This window comes from Nanorana parkeri, unplaced genomic scaffold (genome assembly GCF_000935625.1).
Source record: "Nanorana parkeri isolate BGI_ZX_2015 unplaced genomic scaffold, ASM93562v1 scaffold48, whole genome shotgun sequence".
In the NCBI taxonomy this organism is placed as follows: Eukaryota; Metazoa; Chordata; class Amphibia; order Anura; family Dicroglossidae; genus Nanorana; species Nanorana parkeri.
This window is the reverse complement of record NW_017306316.1, coordinates 2740513-2760543: the sequence shown is the minus strand read 5'-3', so window position 1 is coordinate 2760543 and position 20031 is coordinate 2740513. Positions and strand designations below refer to the sequence as shown.

At 40.0% G+C, this 20031-nt stretch overlaps 1 protein-coding gene across 1 annotated transcript in view; it reads right to left on the bottom strand.

The window, feature by feature from the left end:
- Positions 1-20031, bottom strand: part of SGSM2 (small G protein signaling modulator 2) — a 232215-nt gene that overhangs the window by 69283 nt on the left and 142901 nt on the right. Inside the window, exon 4 of the mRNA XM_018573651.1 lies at positions 341-502. Coding sequence (XP_018429153.1) covers positions 341-502 — 162 coding nt within the window. The remainder of the gene's footprint in view (positions 1-340; positions 503-20031) is intronic.

Below are 20031 nucleotides of genomic sequence, written 5' to 3'. Positions count from 1 at the left end.
CATGTGATGCTATATGCAAACATACACTGTTGGTGAGACACAGATTTGTCAAACACTGATCTAAATGAATGTGTCAGATAAAAATGTTCTCAGTGTATATATAATACAGCATGTAACCCAAAACTAAGGGGATGACTTACAACATGTTCTCCCAGCGCATAGCTGAGCGAATAATGTTTGCCGCACATTACTGCCACTAGATGAAGCCGAAGAAAATTCCTATGCTCCTGCTTAACATATAGTGGCAGTAATACGCTGCGAACACTGTTAACGCATTATAAATCAGCCCCTAAATAATTGGTATAGTAGAGTCAGTGAAAATAAAAGTAAGACTTCTTACCTGCAGTTATCCACAATGTACTGTATAATTTTATCGAGGACTTTTTCTATTAGTGCCGTCCGCACCCAAATGTGCTTAAGGGCTTGTGGAGTGAGAGTGACCGTCCTTCCTGTAGTGGAACTTTGCCTTTTTAAGGACTCTTGGCCATTGGAGAAATTTTTTCTAGGAAAAAGAAGAACATTTTAGCAATGATGCACTTACACTAAGTGGTTTTATGTTCTTGATATTCCCTTCATTATTATGTGTTACTAAATATTATTAGCAAAATATTAGAGATCAGTTCTCTGCAGGATTGTGGCTACATAGCATGTATGGATGTATGCGAGACAGATGGGAGACCAAAACATACCATGTACCAGCACAAGACTGACGCCTGATTCAACTACTTACAGTTGGATCAAGAAATGCATACATTGGTCTATAGATATTCTTTAACTTTTACACACACCCTGATTATTGTTCTCAGGGGAAGAACTGATCGGCCACAGAGCCACAGAGCTGGAAATACTCTGCCTCCATACGTCATATGTATAAATATCCACATTCAAGTAATATCGAGAGATCTGATGTCTATGGATGACTTTAATGTAATTTAACAAATGTTGACTGGAAGGGAAAACAATACAAACAGCACAAAATACTGAAACCTTTTTTTAAGCCACGTAAAACAAAAATGATCAATGTAAACATCTTTAATATACCTTCTAAAACACCTGTCTATTTTGTTCTTGAATATGAAATGCTTTACCAATTTGACATTAATGTGAAATGGATCATAGTGCAGCTTAGAACATACAGTACATTGACTGATATAATAAGTGTATATTACATGCTGTGTTCCATACTAGATACCTGTAGCAGAATGTAAGCTTACTTGGATATTTAAACCCCTTCAAGACTGAGCTTTTCTCAGTTTCTGTTCGTTAACGACTGACACACTTTTAAAATTTTTCCTGTGTGATTCTTCCACAGCAGTAATACACTTTCTTACTAAGTGCACCCACACATAATATATCATTTTTTTAGAGGACAGGTAGGGCTATATATTTACCGTATATCACATATGTGTGCCTAACGCCTCACGAATAAAATATTTTTCTAAATGAGGAAAAACCAAATACAAACACTTTTCCCCCCGTTTTGATTATTATTTTTTACAAAAACAGCACCGCTAAAAGAATGCATATAAATAAATTTACTTATTTGTCCTTTATTTGGAAACACCCCACAAGCCTAGGATTTCATACATTTTTCTGTACTTCTCAGCCTAAACTGAACGCTAACATTTAAATTTTTCTCTTTAAAAGCTAATAGTGGTCACCAGGTTAGACAGGTGGCATGCAATGTCACTGTCACTAAGTTTCACACTTATGATCGCGGCATACTTTGAACAGTGCTGTCATGAAAGGGTTAAATAAAACAAATTAACCCCTTAGGGTGAAAAACTAATCTGCAGATCAGCTGCAGATTTTCATTTTGAGGGGTTAATTTTTATAATAATTATAGTAATAATAATTTTAATTTTCTTAATTTAGTTTTATCTTTTCACACATTGTAACAGGGTAAGGGGTGTACATGACAAGCCAGTGTTTTTTATACCAAATATTTTTGTTAACATAAAAAAGTAAATTATATCAAGCAGTCATTGTGAATGGATGTCACTATTATTTGTCAAAACTAGAATCATTCTAGAAGGTCCATAAAGAGCCTAGTGAGGAGCATTCCCACTATACCAGCATGTGTAGCGTGTATTTTTTTTTCCAGTTAAATGATTGTTGGAAAATGATAATTTCCTTAATTTCCTTTTATCACTGCCTCATTTCTCCAATAATCAAGCAGAAGAAAGCAGTTAGAGGTACAGCACCTTACATCATGCTTACGTAGATGTTTTTTTCAGTCATAACACTATTTAAAAGTATGCAAAACCTTGAGGCACCCTGGTCTAAACTGTAAAAAGCAATGTAGTTCCTCCAAAACCATGCCAGACCCTTATCCCAGATAGGGGTCTTGTATGGATTTCAAATAGGGACTCCAAAAAAAAAACCACATTAAAAAAACCCATGGGCTTTACCCCTTCACATCAGAGTCTCCCTTTTAAATCAAGGAGCCCTCTTCACATCAGAAGCCTCCCCTTCACATCAGAAGCCCTTTTCACATCAGTGTCGCTCCTTCCCCCCTCATCCCGTTTGATGGCCCAACTGTCCCATTGAAAGCCATGACACGCCATGTGAAAATGCTGAGGCACCCCTGATGAAGCCAGAAGGCACCCCAGTGTGAGGAAAGGCTGCCTTAGATACAACACATCATACTCCACATCAATGTGCTTTTCCATGCATTGTACATTTTTTTATCGCAACAGTGGTATAAAGAAATGCAGAGATAAAGAAACATTAACCCATATGCATTATTAGACAAAAGACCATATATTCTGACCTGTGAATGGAACAGTAAAACTATAGAATGTTTCATACAAAAAGACGTGTCCATGAGCGTTAAAGGATTGTGTGCCAACATGCTCCATCTGGCCCTGGACATAGTATTCCTCTGTTCATGAGTTGAAGCTATACTTGTTGACTATAAGGAAATCTAATAGGTGGTAGAAGAAAAGACAAGTGATAGCTTCCATTATGGTAGTATGCAGCTGCAATACTTCCCAAACACCTGATTTCTACTGAATATTATAAAGAGTCTTGTCTGTATGAATTTTTATATCGTTTTCTTAGACATACATAGTGCTATTGGCATGGCATAAAACACCAATATAGATGCCATTATGAAGACACAAACTTTATTTTTGTTAGGCTTTTTGTAGTGTCTGTTTTCCATCTCTGCATTTCAGAGCTCATTTAAAATGGGTAATAGCTGCTAATGCACTGTAATGGCTCTCATTTGATTATGTCATAATAGGTTCAAAGCTAAAGTAGCTGAATGAGTTGTGTGGCTCTGCACTAGTTGCAGACATTCTCTAATATGAGTGGTGTAAGTTAAAAACTGCAACATAATGATGCATGTATTTATAACTTTAGTCCAACGCTGAGTTCCTGTGTAATGCTGTCTTGAGATTGTAACTGTAAGGCATATGAATGTGTTATTCATGCCGTATTTCTAAGTTGTTTAGAGGCAGTAGGGAGGAACTGAACCTTTTCCCCATAGACTAAGAGCTTGCACTTATTTCACAACTCCCAGGCCCCTCGGGTGCATTCATTTATCAGCCCTGGTGTAGACAAATGGAAATTAAAAGAATTCCATTAGAAGAGATTCCACTAAAGCTCTAAGCACAGGAAAACAAAGACAGTCTGTAGGCAATAATGATAATTGACATGTACTAAATGTTTCCTTATAAGAAAGAAATTAACTGATCACAAAGGGGACAAGTGAAGATTGCAATTTGCAAACAGCCTTAAAGCCCAATTCAAATTTCAGTTTACATAAGCTAAATATATTACAATTGCATCAAAACAAATACGGTTCAGTCTTACCGTTTGTTTTCTTTAAAAAGCAGACACAAACTTAGTAGAAAAGCCTGACCCCTGCCAGCATGATGCAGAATAGGACATATGGTCTCTGTAAAGAAGCAGAAATCTTTTTGCAAAGGTCGGAGTAAGAGCCAATGCTCTCCGTTCAGGAGAGAGCAAGAGCTTTGCTAATTGCAGAGCTAGACTGCTGCAGACAGACCACTGCTTCCAAAGAAAGCATGGGTCCAAATCAAAGCTGCTGGCAGGAGACCAGGATTTTCTACTCAGGGAGCACCTTTAGAAAGAAAACAAAGTTTACAATATTGAACACCACAGCAAGCACCACTCACATTCCAAAACTGGAATGCCTAGATGCAGGAAAAAAGCGTGCCACCACCTGTAATAACAAAATTCCAAAAATGCTGCACTTCACAGGTCTACATTGAAAGTAAGATTGTTTATTTACAAATAACAATACACACTGTATGCTCCTCTCCACAACCTCAACCCCTAACACGTTTTACCATATCGGCCTACTCATAGAGGCCTGTCTATGAGGGTATGCAGAGAGGAGCATATCTTTGTTGGCACTGACGCATCACTGTCTGGCTCCTTGTCCTGCTTCTCACTCTCCTAGTCTTAATTCTACTGTACAGTGTATTGCAAGAGGGTGATACAAAGTTACATTCAGGTACTTACACTTGAAAAAAATTATTGAATGAAGTATTATTGAATAGAGAATTGGATTACTTTGTGTCTTTTATATCTGCCTGGTGGGGCTACACCCAGGGGTGTATTCACCACAAGGTAAACAAGGCATTTGCCTTGTGCTGCACTTTCCTTGGGGCGGCAGAAATCAGTGAGGCAAGCTGGGCCGCTTGTTGGGCCTCACGCCAACCTAATTTGCCTGAGAGAGCTGCTCGGTACAGGAGGAGGTGGGGCCCGGGGCCCAGTGAGATGCAGCCTGGATGGCAGAGGTGGAGGAGAAGCTGCGTGCGGCTCGGGGTTGCCCATACCCCACTATCTGAGCATGGGATGTTGTGGAGGCAGGCTGGGGAGCTGCGGGTAAGAAAGGGACCCTGCACAGCCCACCTGAGACCCTGCACAGCCCACCACGGACCCCGCATAGCCCACCTGAGAGTCCGGCTTCCCTGCTACGCTAATAGCGCAACCTGACAGAAGCTGGATATAGCTGTATCCAACAACTGACAAGGTCATGCAAAATGTCTTAAACAGGAAGGGGTGGGGCAAATTTAGATTAGGGGTGCCCAAATTTTGTCTTGCCTAGTTCAGCACCAAACCTAAATACACCACTGGCTACACCAGCATTGCAAGGGTTAAGTGCTCATTTGTGTCTAGGTGCTAAAGAAAAAAAAAGTATACTCACCAGACCATCCAAGCCAGCTTGTTCTTAGACTGTTGCCTGGAGCGTCTCTCTCCTTTTGCTGCAGCAGTCTATCACGCTCTATACACTTTGCATAGACTGTATAGATGTGAGGACGCCGAGGAGCAGTCCATCTGTGCAGCAGAGTAGGAGTAGACACACTTCAGTGATCACAGAAGCAGAGAGCTGGTTCGGATGGACCAGTGCGAATAACTTTTTTTTAGCACCTAGACAAAAATGAGCACTTAACCTTTGCAGTGCAGGGGTAGCCCCACTGCAAGGGTTGATCATTTTTTCCCCTGGAGTTCTTCTTTACATTTCTCAGTATACATCACCAGCAACTTAAAACTGACCTTTAGTTTCTCACTCTTTTGTTCACAGTTTATCGTCATGGAAGTTTCTACAAAGTGATCAAACATTAACAGAAAATGTCATTGTTAATATGGATTTACGACTATTCCAAGAAACTGTTTTGCAATCACTGGATCAGGGACGGCATTATGATTGATTTCGAAGCCAATAATGCATTTATTCTGAACTGCGCAAGCATTTATATCAATATAGTCCCAAGAAAGACTGCAACAAGTATCAGAAATGTCGGGCCACAAATCAATGATAATCATTTTTATAGGTATAAACTAATATATTTCACTTACCCAACATTATCCCCATATACATCTTAATAAAGGTTGTCAGTTTTGTCAGTTAACTAAATGTGATTAGTCACAAAATCTTTAATAGAAATTAATTTACAAAACTGGAAGGAAACATTAGCAGATGTTAAGGGTCTGCGTGGGCTTAACACAAACCTCTGGCTGTTAGAGGTACTGGCAGCTGCTGGCAGCATGACCACACCTTGTGATGCCTGCATGTGGACTTACTTTGCCTTCAAAGTGTATCACTAACCTTATAGTGGTGGTCAAGGGGAAACAATTGCCAATTGATTGGCTTTTTACAGCAGAAGAGACTGTGTAGGTCTCTTTTACCATAATAGCCTCTTTCTACCATTTGGCAATGTTTTTTCTCTGTACTCTGAGACGCACATGCCCCACTGACTCACAAAATACCTGAACAATGCCTGCATTCAATCAGATTGTGCAGCTTTTTTGACAGCCAGCGGGGCCGATTAGCAAGATACTGAAGCTTGGCCCAGCGGGAGATTCCTCCATCCATACAGTTTAGCGTAGATGGAGGAATCCGTGGCACTTTTTCCATCTGACCATAGAAAATCTACAGATAATCTATAGGAGTAAGGCCAGTTTAAGACTGATCCCCGGAGCCTCTCCCCCCTCCACTTCAGCAATCTAGAGTTTACAGCGAGCCAGATCAGAGGATTAGGTGAGTATAACTTTTTTATTATCCTCCCTAGACACAAACGTTCACTTAACCCTTGCAGTGCGAGGGTAGTCCTACTGCAAGTGTTAATAATAATTTTCTCCAGAGTTCTCCTTTAAGGCGTCTTGCAGATTACCAGTCCTTAGATTTGGTGGCTGCATTCATTTTAATTTTTTTCAGGCTGAGAATGTTTCAACAAGGACAGAAAATTCCTGTTTCCAGAGATGCAGTGTCATTGTCACTGTGAGATGAAAAGATAGCACAAACGTCCTTATGTTTCTTGTGCACACTACTAGTTCCATCAATCAACCATGTAATGGAGATAATTAAGGCAGACATGTCTGAAGTCCAGACTAGGTGACAGCCATGGCTTACTCCACAGATACAGTGGAGAAATGAGTGTAGCCACGAAGAGACAAAAAGTGTGTTTTATACACAGGATGACTAGGTAAAAAGAAAGGTAAACAAATTTAAAAAAAAGAAAACGAATGCAGCCACCACATCTGAAGACAGATAATATGTAATATATTACATTTTTGTTTTTGGGTACGCTTTAAAAAAATATATTTTTGTAGCATGTTAATACATAAAAAACTTGTTATGTTTTTAATCTTGTCAGTTCTCCTACTGCATTCAAATTTATAAAAGACATTACTGCCCTCCGAGGGCAGAAAGGAAGGGGTTACATTTCAGACTTTCTTATTGCTACTATTTTAAACTTTGAACGCAACTCAAAGATTAGAGCTGCTGAGATCCCACAGGGACGTTTTAATCAGAACAGAGTCATCAGTAGATATAGCCTTTTCATCTCCATAGGGTGTCAGATATGCCTTTGATGAATATATATCTCTTAGCTTTAAATTAAGTCTCACTGATAAATTTTTCAGCCCACTACGGCCAGCGGAGGTTGAAATAAATTTATGCAAATTTACCTTCAGAGTGAAGCCGAAAGAAACTTTATAGGTTAAAACAGAGGTGACTTTGTGTAATGATTCTTCAGTGACTTTCCTCTTACTGCTATTCATAGAGAATTGTACAGATATTAATATTAGCACATAAGGTATGTACTTATCGTCAGGGCTGTATTTAAAGCAGAACGCCAGGGACATTTTTTGTGCTAGTTTTCGTCTAGGTTAAAAAATAACAAAGTTATACTCACCTGATCCTCAGGGGCTTGCTCTTAGACCGGTCCCTTCCGCCTCTCTCCCCTCTGCTCTAGCGGTCTAAGGTCCCTGAGTCATCACGTTCTATACACAATATAGAAGATGTGAGGACACTGAGGGACATACCATCAGTGCAGAGGAGAGATGCTCCAGGGACCGGCCTAACAGCAAGCCACCTCGGAGGATTCAGTGAGTGTATCTTTGTTATTTTTGAACCTAGACAAAAATTAGCATTTACCCCTTGCAGTGAGGGGATAGCCCCACTGCAAGGTTTAATAAAGTTTTTAAAGCAGAACTCCAAACAAAGCTTTTTTTTGTTTTTTTTACTGGATAGCATAGCAAAGGTAGAACACGTGTCAGGGTTTACTTCTGACACAAGGTTTCCTTTCACTTCCTGTCCAGTTCTCACTGAGACAAGAAGTGAGAGAAATTACCCCAGATTGGAACAGTGGGCAATAAAAGCTCTTGTATTAGTAGAGTAAGGGTTTGAACCCCTGTCAGTTTTTCGTTCTTATCTGTGCCTTTCGAACAGACATCATTATTTGCAGTTGTGTCTACGCGACAAAAAATGGAGGCAAAACTTCCCCATGGATACCCAGCATTAAGAATATGACATAAGTTTTAGCTCTCTGCACAAGTCAAAACTAACAAAAAAATCTTCGCACTTAGTAATCCTCAGTACTATATATGCCCTATGACTTCGATGGCAGTTTTTTGGCCATATGTAGTACACCAAGTGCCAACGACTGGTTAAAAATCAGAGGGCCCTAGACAAATGTGTTGCCATATCATACAGGTTCTATGTCCTTAGTTACAAACCACGTTATGAGATTATTACTGCAAAACATTAAGGTCTCATTCACATGGATGTGCAGAACCACATAGTCTTTTCACAAACCAGCACCTGGGAGGGACAGCTGATACTGTGTAGCTGTTGGCACATGGCAACATGGTGAGCTAAACTTGCACATCCCTATAGGTAAGTAGGCACAACATTGGCCTATTCAGCACCCAAGGGCATGCGTCCATATCTGCACAAATGTGAAAGTTAATGTTGGCACGCAGCCACCTGTTTAACTCAATGACAGGACATTTGCACAGGTACGGATACGTGCGCTTGGATGCAGACAGTCTGAGTCCAGGCCAAGTTCAAGACCAGTACAAGTTCAGATCAGCGTTTTGCCATTGATTTAAACAGGCAGCTGCTGCGAGATACACGCACCATCTGTCCCTCCCGGTGGCAGGTTTCTGCATGGATGTACATGCTGTATGGCTGTGCACATCTATGTGAACAAATACATGACGGATGAAAGTGTAGTAAAACACCTTTGGTAGTTAAACAGATGTATTTATTAAGGTCTGCACATCAGAACAACAGGCGGGACAACCGAGGTGGAGGGATTTGGTTCCAAAATAGGGACAGCCCCTCTAAATGAGGGACAATTGGAAGCAATGCATAATGTCTGCTACTCAGTGAAAACTAACCTAGGAAGCTGCCTTGCTGAAACAGGCACTGTGTGCCACCTGACTGGGTAGGAGGTGTTGCAATCACAAATAAAGGTGGTAAACATATGTGTACATCAAATGTGTATTTAGCGGTTCTACTCTTTTTTTTTTTTATAATTCTAAGACATTGAGAATTGACTTGTTAGAAACCCATTAGAATACACAAACCTTACATGAATAGAATAATAACGGTCAGTTCATGTGAGGATTACAAGACAACAAAATCGATGCACTACAATATGCTAATTTACGTCTCTTTTCTTTTTGCAGATGGTGAGTAATTTTGACAGAATCCTTTATGTTTCCTCAAACAAAACATCTCCAGTTTTAATTAGATTAGTTGCCTCTGTTCTGTTGTTTTGCTTGAAAAAATATGCTCCACAGCCAGTATCTCAAGTGTCTTAGAAGAATCTCAAGTATAGACTATTGTCTCAGAGGTGATACGCTTTGCCAAGGCTACAGGGGGTTGTAAGTGTTGGTCTGACATGAAAGTACAGAATAGATGCACATATAATACTGTAGAGGCAAGGCCAATTAGTGAAATCTCATATACTGTAGTAAGCTTTAACATGTTATTGTAATGTCAAAATTCATTTTAAATTATTTATATTTGCAGCTTTCATTAAAATGACATGTAGTGATCCTGCAGTGAAAGTCCTTGTTCAGGCACTTTCTGTTATAGGGTGACAACACTGTCTAACAAGTGTACTCTTGAGTTGTCACTCAACACAAATTAGATAGACGTAGCCCACTACGGTAGTCACCACCAGAAAGTGAGGAATAGCAAATAGCCATCACTGGAGTAAATGTATGTAGACAGGAAGTGGTAAAATACTTGTGAAAACAAGTATTCTTTATTTAACCAGTCTTCTTCCTTGGGCATGCTACGCATGCACAAAAAAAACCTTCATCAAAGTACACTGGAAATACATAGCATGCCCTGTACCTCTTCCCCTCTTGCTGCTCCTCCCGTCGTTCCTACCTGAAATTGCAGGCAGTCAAAATGACAGTTGGGACTTGCTTAGTAATACAGCAGCTGCTATCGAACTGAGCTTCTGATCAGTGTTTGCAAACACTAATCAGAAATGTGATTCAGATTATTAATATTTTTCAAAGGGGTAACCTTAGTTCTGCATAAAATGTCAGTCAAAACAACCTTCAGAGAGGCATGGCCACTCTGTTGCACAATGTTTGCAATGTGCCTGGCGCCCCCTTCCAGGCCAGAGCGTCCCAGATCCCAGGTAAGGGCCATACACATCTCTCAACCCAGCTCTTAGCAACCTGGAATGCTCTAGTTGGAGTCCTGCTCAGCTGACATTACTAGTTGTTAGATGACAGAGGGGCTACACCCCCACCTCAAACACCCCATAGCCCCTCTGCCTGGTTATCGTTCAAATGCCACAAAGTGTAAAATGAATTATACTAAAAATATCGAGTCTGAATACTTTTAAAATGACTGCAAACGAGCATATATAAATCACGCTTGATGTTCATCTGACCAAAACAAATACAGTGATACAATGTTTGTGGATATCAATACTCTGACAGCAGTCAGATGGCAGATAACACACACTGTGGGAATCACACAGAAATGGTTTTGTCATCTTTGGCTGTAATAGGAAATTGAAATCTTTCCACTGAAGCGAGGAGCCCTAGAGAGCGACACAACATCTGTAATTATGAGGCTCCTTCTGACAGACAGTCAGCTGGCTGAGCGCTCAGGTGACAGTTTCCAAGACAGTAACACTGCTCTGTGTTACGCTAACTGCAATTGTTCCTAACAATTTCCCATTTTTCTAACTGACAATCACTTCACAATCCGCTGCACACTGCGTAAAGATGGCACATCTGCGGAGGTGATTGCGAAAAGTCTGAATGAATGTCTACAAACTGCTTCCAAGCCTTTCTGACAGTCCAGGTGTAAAGGCTAATTATATGTCTAGCACTTGTGACAGTTCCACTTTACACTTTTACTTCTGCATTACTGTAACAGCTCTCTCATTTTAATCCAACTTGCTCCCACACACACTGAACAGACATATAAATGTACAGACTATATGACATAAGTATGCAGGATGTTAAACTGCGCTGCCTAATGAGTTTGAGTTCCAGCTATATTTAGATTTGGTCATGATAATATTATAGGGAATGTGTAGGCAAAATATGAAAATATTAAAGCAGCATTAAACTCTCAAACTTTTTTGCAATAACGAATCCAGATCATACAAATATACATTGCCCAGCAAAGTATTACTCTACATTTTTGCCCAAACAATTCCAGTCATCATGTTTCCAAACAGCTGGCTGCAACTCAGCTCGGCTTCCCTGAACTTCCTGTCCACTACAAGATCACAGGCTTGGAGAAGGTAGAAGAAAGGATGAAGGAGTGGGGAGTTGCTTGCCTTGCTGTACCTGTGTATTTGTGGAGACACACACAGCTTACTAGCACACACAAGGGTGGCTCCATAGGACTCTGAAAGGAAAAGGAGACACCCTTGAACAGGATATCAGGGCCAGTGCTCAGAGACCAGCTTATTCTGCAGGAAACTAAAACTTTTAACATTCTGGTGCACTTGCATCAATAATTTCTGAGTTTCTGACACGGAACAAGCATAACAATAAGGACTTTGACTTTCCTCTAACTACCTGGATTTGTATACTTGTTCCAGGCCAGTGAAAGTTTTAAAGTCAGTGAATCAGCATAACAGCCAAGCAACTACATTTTTATTAGGAGGTCGTCGTAGCTCCCATACTTCTGCTTACTTTAGGATACATGGGCAATTAAGCAGATACATATCCAAAGCAATCAAACAGTACAAGAAATAGCATCAAATGCATAATAGAAAAATTGTTGGAATCCAACTAGAAATAGGAAACCTACACTCCAATAAGCTCTTTCCATGCCCTCATTGGATATTTATGCAGAATGGGTCTTCCCCTCTTATCTAGAATTACTCAACATCACCTAAACTGTCCTGCCCAGAAGACAGTCATAATAATAAAAATCCACTAAATAACTAAAGCGGAACTAACTAATTACGGTAAATCTCCTAAAATGAAATCTATGCAAACATAATAATGTTTCCAAGGATGAAAAGGTCATGGATATTACTTCAGGCGTAGACTGAGCATCCAGCTGAATAAAATTTCTAGTTCAGACTCCCAACATATCTTCAAATAAGGCATGTTTTAGAGTGGGGGCCATTTATAAAGAAGTTATATCCTGCTGCACTCCTTACCGGTTTAGTAGTTTCCCTGTGAAGTCCAGGTGGGTGCTAGTAGTGACCACGGACGGCACCGTGAAATATGCATAAAGTTCAGGAGCCTGATGAAGGGGACCCTGCATGGCCCCGAAAACGCTAGAATTGAATGGCATTGTCTTGTCATTAAATTGTATTGATCTTCACTTAATGAATGGTGTGCTGGTGACATTCCTGAACTTCATTTATAAAGAAGTGTCACATTGCTAACCCATTCCTATCCACACTGCACTGGCCAGAGGTATTTGATTGACTTCTGCCAGCTTCAGACTGAAAAACACACACAAAGATAAATCCAAGTGGGGTTACTGTGCATTTCTTTCTCCTCTCCTTTATGGCATATGGTGTCATTAATCTTGTATATTATTTAATTTATGAGTAAGTTGTTTATTGCCTAAGGTGTCAAGGCATTCTTTCTGCTTTGCCTTTCTGCAGATTCCCATCCCAGCTGACATGGCAGTTCCAATGATGCAAAAGAGTAGATTTAACCCAGTGTGTCGCATTTGGTCATGCATTCTCACTGAACAATTACTAGCATATCTATGAAGAGTTAAAATTGAGGGTATAGATATAAGATCAAATGTCCACTCTTATGAGTTCCAACTTCTGTTTTAGACCATGGCCCTATTTTATGCAGCAATGTCTTTTTAGGTCTTACTGTACTACTGTTTAGTACAGCAAGACCTAAAAAGAAAAAAAATAATACGCCCTAGGCATTCTGTCTACAAGTGCGTAGTGAAGCTGTGACAGACATCAGTAAAAGATGGGAAATCTAGGCCGACTTTTATTATTAGCTGCTCTGTCTGCCTTGTATAAAATAAAATCCCTGAAATAAAAGAACCCCCCCTGGGTCAACTATGTACAAGGATTTTAGCAAACTTTCTGTAAAATCCCATCTAGAAACTCACTGTTGCCAAGAATGCACAGAAGATACATTTTAAGTGTTTGGCTGCAGACTGAAATGAAAGGGCAATTGTTAATAACATAGAATTATAAAATGACTTTCATAGCAATTGCTAAAACATATACAATTACAAGGCAAGTCATACGCAGGGGAATTTATCAAAACTGGAGCAGACAAAATCTGGAGCAGCTGTGCATGGCAACCAATCAGCTTCTCTCTTTCATTTTCAAATCTTAACTGAACAAACTGAAGAAAGAAGCTGATTGGCTGCCCTTGGTAACTGCTCCAGATTTTGCCTGCTCCACTTTTGATTCCCCTCATTGTAATTTATTGTAATTAAAAATGAGTTTTCTTTTTCAGCCGCTGTAAGTAGGGATGGGCAAATCTGCCCAGGTTTGATTTACCAACAGTATGGCGATACCTGTTTTAAATTCAGAAAACCTGAATTAGTGGTGAATCCCACAGATGAAAAACTGATGTAAAATGTTCCTGCTGCTGGACAATTTCTATTAAATTAAGAGAATACAGGGCATCAGTGTAAAACTGGTCAGCAGTAGGACATTTTAAAAACGAGGGAGAATTGGCTTAAATGTGCAAGAGAAAAAAGAGTACAGGCAGGGGCTTTACTACAAGAATTAAGAGACAGTAGATGACACAGCAGTGTAAAACGGGCCAGCATGGGGACACTTTTAAATAGCAAGGCTAGGCCCAAATCTACCAGAGATAAAGAGCACAGAGTGGGACTTTTCTACAAGAATAAAGATATTGCAGAGGATACGGCAGTGTAAAATTTTCCAGCAGCAGGATAGTTTTATTCCTGGATAACAGGCCTAACCAATGTATGCCTAACATTTATTTTATCTATGGGGATAGGGGGTTGTGGTCAATGATTTAATATAAAGTAGTTTAGGTGCACACTGTTCTTGCACATAGAATTGTTTTTCTTTCAAACAATACAGTAGCTTCCTGTAAATAAAAGGCAGCTTTACAAACAGACGGTTAGTAACAAATGAATGCTGGACTCTAAGCACCCCAAACTTAAAAAAGGGCCAATGAACACAAAATAAAAAATCCCAAAAAAACAAAAACCCCAAAATACAACCTCTGAAACAAAAGCCTTGCAGCAAAAGGGAAGCCTTGCAGCAAAAAAAAGCCCATTGACATAAAAGCTTTGCTGACTCTGAATTTCAACGCTATTTTTGGCACTATGGATTCCCTAAAAGCTTCTGTAAGAAAAGGATGAAAGACTGTTCCAAAGACTGCCTTATATCTGCTTCTGCTGCTGTCTGTGCACCCTTAGCTTGATGGTCAGTGCCACCAAAGTCTACCCTTCTATTTTAGTATCCCCAGTAGAATTTTACATCAGGCTTGGCTGTCAGGAGCTTGTCAAACCATTCTGCACAATCTTGCATCATTTGCTTCCCTGTAATACACAATTTTTAAAACCTTGTTCAGATTCTCATTGACTTCAATGAGACTTCTGGTTTGGAAATTCTGAGTTACAGAGGTTTACAAATTTAAAAAAGTTTAACCATTCCATAACTGGTGGAACTTTTCAGATGTTCACTCATCTCTAATGGTGGAAGGGAGTCCAGAGGAGGGAAGAAAGATGTCATAAGTCTGGAAAGCATATAGGTGACAAATGTTGATAAAATGAGAAGGCCATGTATAGAGTGCAAGTTGTGCTTTGGGTAGCATCTGCAAATCAGGAAGCAAACACACTGAGGGATTGATGTAGACATAGCATTGTTTATCAGAATTTAAAGTTTATTCTTGAGTAAAAGACAGCCAGTGGAAGAAATGGCAGAAAAAGGCATAGTACCTGGAGAACAAGGTGGATGAGTCAAGCAGCAGGAATCAGAATAGTCAAACTGGGATATGTTAAGGGCATACACTAGCATTTCATTTGTGTCATATGTGAGAAAGTACCAGATACATTAAAAAGGACTGGAGGAGGTGGTTAGTGAGTAAACATGATGTTAAGAAAAGAGACAAGAATAAAACTTTAGCTCTAAGCAATGAGCTTGGGAAGCTGGGGATACCGAGACGTTATCAACAGTATTAATTATTTCTAGCACAGGAATCGATGGACACGGAGGGTAAATGACAATTCTGCTTTGTTAATTTCATGCTTAAAGAAATGAGAATGTAAGAAAAATGAGATGCCATTTAAACAGTCGGAACATCAGGTATTAAGATAAAAACTGGCAACCGAGAATGAAATATGAGTCTTCCCTCTTTATGAGTGATATTAGAATGCAAATACGTTTATAAGTTGGCTGAGACAGTGATTGTAGATGAAGATGAGAAGGAGTCCAAGGCCAGAGCATTGTGGTAGACGTACAAATAGGAAAAGAGACTGTAAATGAGACATTATCACCCATTCAAAACACATAAAGATGAAAGCTTTTGAAATAGCAGAGATTTATTTTTCTGTTAAGTCAGTCTTGTCATCCAGGCACCTCTGCCAGAGAGTGCATCCAAGTTTTGGCCCTCTCTGCAGACTACATTGCAACTAAGGTACCGCCTGAGCCAGAACCCACACCAGCATGCGACCGGACAATGAAAGACACTCTTGAGGCAATTGTCCCCTCCTGTAGAAATGTTCAGTGTGAGCACAGCACTAGAAACCTACCACCACAACCTGTATGTACTGCTTTTTAGAACATTTTAGAGGTCTAATTTGAACTGTGAATTTATTTTTTAATTAACACATATTCTAACTTGATTAAATGGTGTTTATGTTAACTTCCATGTACACAAACTATATCTATTTTGCTTGCAAAATAAAATTGTTGCAGGTAGGCTGCCAGAAAAACATTGCTAATGAATTTCTTGCATGTTTGGTCAATTTTCTAATCGTGATGACAGCATCAGCTCATTAACTTCACAGAGCAGCGGTGATCTGCCGTTAATATTTCAGTTACAGGAATTTCTTTTGATGTTAAGAAGCCTGTAAATGAAGCAAATGAGCTTATCCGTTGCAAGGAGCTGAGATCATCTTCTGCATAATGTGATGAAGGGTTTAGGAGACCTGAGCAACACTTCTGTTTTAATGTGAAATTTTTTTAATAGTAAAAGAAAGTTCACACACGTTTAGCGGATGGAATACCATATCCTCAAGAGCTCAGTGCAATATGCATCATTTATCACACTGTCTTTAATAAAATGCTATCTCTAAAACCCCGCAGCAACCACACACAATTATGCCTGGTGCGGAAAACAACACTGAAGAAAAAAGTTTGAATTGGTGGCTGTAGGGTACCAAAGACAGTTCATGATAAATACAGATAATCTAGCCCAGGCCTTAGAGCTGTGTTCCCCAATCAGTGGTTCAGAAGCATTTCCGGTGTCTCACCTAATTTTAATGTGGGTCCTAGTAGTATCTCTATGGCTTCTCATTGGCTGCCAATCCTAACATCTTGTCTACTTCTTATGTGACATTAATGCCCCGAGGAAGTACCATTTTATTATAGGACCTAATAGGGAAGTATGCTACTTCCTTATTAAGCCAATGATATCAGCAGGGTGGGGATTCTTAGGTAGAGTATACACAGTACCCTTCTGCCTGGCATCCCTCAACTAACTGATCAAAGAAGCATGTTGGGAAATTCTCAGCTGAACGGAGCTTGCAGGCTGTTCGGGTATACAATGCAAACAACGGCCACTTGTTCAATGCTTGTAAGCGTTGATGGAGGAATCCGTTCTATTCTTTTGTTCAGCCCGCGTGTTGAACAAAAAAAATAGACAGGTGTATGCCCAACTTAAGCCGATAACCCCCTGCAACATTAAAGCTAATTCATACTTATGCAGGCTAATGTGCATTATGATGTGTGTTAACATGTGCACAGCAACATTTCTAAAGATGTGTTTGTTGTTATTTGAAAGATACGAGTAAAGTATCTCATTAACCAACACAATACTGAGCAAGTAATGGACTGAGCAAGCAGAACAGATCTTCTATTACTTTCTTATGTCTAGTAATTTCCTTAGTTTATTTAATGTAGCCATTACAAGGGGATCTTAAGGGGTTAATTCACACCATGGTACATGCGTTAGCATGAATGGCAAAAAAGTGTTTTAGTTTTGAGGTTTAGTGTTTTGGTTTTTTTCCCTTTTTTCTTTTGGACTTTAATGCATTTGCCATGTGCTGCAGTGCATTACAGCTAAGTAGAAATGCAACCGTCCTATTTTATTTCAGCTAACACAAACACAGTGCATTTGTGTGTACTCAGGCCATAAAGAATAGAGCTATTTGCCTTAACTTTCCATTGGGCAACACAGCCCAGTGTTGGTTTTTTAAAGGAGCCCTCACTCACTCTTTTCAGCTCAGAGTCAGACAAACCCAGAGGGTCATTAAGCCCATCAGCTTCCAGCGAAAACTGAAATATTACTTTTGAGGGGTCCTAGCTGTGCCATCCATTCAGCTGTGTCTTCAGCACACTTTTGCAGTGCATTTCTTCATATATTTTTTGTTTGACTTTATTGCGTTTATCATGTGCTGCAGTGCATTGTAGCATATTACAGCATGTTCCAATGTGTCGTGCCAAAATGCACCCTGGCCTATTTTCTTTTTCAGCTCTAAGCAGACTAATGTGGTCACGTGTTCCTTTTTTAGATTCACAATAGAAATATATACATTTTTACAATGATTTTGTTGTGGGTCTTTATAGCAGGGGAGAAAAAATGATATGATAAATTTGAATGTTCCAAGCATGATTAGAAATCGTTTAGGTTTGAACAATGTAAAAAAAAAAAAATATTTTTTGGTGGATTTACATTTTCATATGAATTACAAAGAAATAGTTCCAATAACATTATCGTATCAACATCAAGTAATGTCAACTGTTTTATTAAAGTGTATGTAAATGTAAAACCAAAATCAGTTTTTTAGTATGTTTGGCATCATGTCTCACCGTATACAGTTTTTTTAAGCAAATTTTTTGGGGGAAATCTATTACAAAGTTTTTTTACCTGGACAACCAGCCAGTAAAACAGCACTTCCCGTTGAAGGCTGACAATGCGAAGGTGGTGAATTACAATCAGTAGCAGGGTTAGCAGCCTACTGTATACGTTCCTTCTGTTGGCTTTTGGGCTGCTTATCAGGTCTATCAAATAGGCAACCCAATGGCCAACTATATTCAAAAGTTTTTATTATTTTCATTGAGGCATATACAATAACCATCTACATCATAATACAATGTAACAAAACAACATAAAACAAAAAGACAGTCTTCATCTGAGCGGGATGCCTTATTATTCCATCTCTATTCAGTATGCATAGATTAGTATCTGGTCTCGATTGTTGATACAAGCCTACTGTTTTTTATTTCGGCTAAAGCTGGCCCCCTGCCCAGCTTCCCGCTCCAAACTTCGGCCTTAACGGAACTATTCCTATTTTACCCCCTGAAGATATACCTACGTCCCATCTCGTTATCTTGGGGTTTAGCAGCCACTCGACCGATGGTCAAAAACCCAGGAACTTGTCGACTATCCCTTTATCTTACCAGGAGATTGTATAAAAACAATCGAGACCAGATTGCTAGGTTATCCCTATTATAGTGTATCATACATCAGTCTGTCGACCTGAGACTGCCTTACAAAACCTAAGGACATAGTAAAAAAAAACAACAAAAAAAAAGAACAAACAAACAGAAAAAAAACCAATGTGGTTATATAATCATAAGAGCCCAATCTGGTGGTTCCTCCGCTACATAAATAGCAGATAGCTGAGCTATCCGTGTGGCCCGATAATAATGATATATATTTGGGACCCCTGGCCCCCCAGACTCTCTGGCACTATATAGTGTGACTCTAGGTAGACGGTGACCCCTTCCCCCCCATATAAATTTCATTAGAATAGCCTGAAAGGAAGCCAGTTCGGATCTAGGGACGTGGATAGGGAGGGCCCTAAAGAGGTATAGCAGACGAGGAAGCAGAGTCATCTTAATAGCATTTATTTTCCCATACCATGAAAGATTGTGTGAAGACCACCTCTCCAGGTCCCCCCTCAGTTTCCTGACAGTGGGAGGGAAATTCGCTTGGTACAATAAGTCAAAGGAGGGGGTCAAATTGATCCCCAAGTAGGGTATCGTAGATGCCGGCCATGTTAGACTAGGAATTGGCAAAGTTCGTATCCATTGCTGTATTGATGATTTAGGTATATCATGGGTATTGGTGTATAGCTTAGTATAGAAGGATTCGAACTCCTGGACCACCACCTTAGGATTCTGCGTGTAACTTCCATTCGCACATCTCAACCTAGGGATCTTATGGCTCCAAGGCTTAGGAGTTAGCCTCACAGCCAAGAGGTGCCCCACCTTATCTCTGTGCGAGTAGAATCTCTGCTGAGCCCAGCGGAGATTTCGTTCTGCCACCGTTGTGAGTGTCAAGTTCAAAGCCAACCGGGTCTGATCTATATTGTCCCTAAGGGCCTTTGTGGGATTATGTTTATGTACATTCGTCAGAGCCCTTAGTTCCTCCTCTAATTTGGAGATATGGGAGGTTCGCTGGCGTTTCTCACGCGTCGCAATGGAAATAAAGTGCCCTCCCAAGGTGGCCTTATGTGCCTCCCAGTTGGTAAAGGACGAGGACACTGAAGGGGTGTTGATACGGAAATATTCAGTCAGCAGGGTTTCTACCTCCGCCACCACCTTCGGGTCACTAAAGGAGCTCGCACAGCAG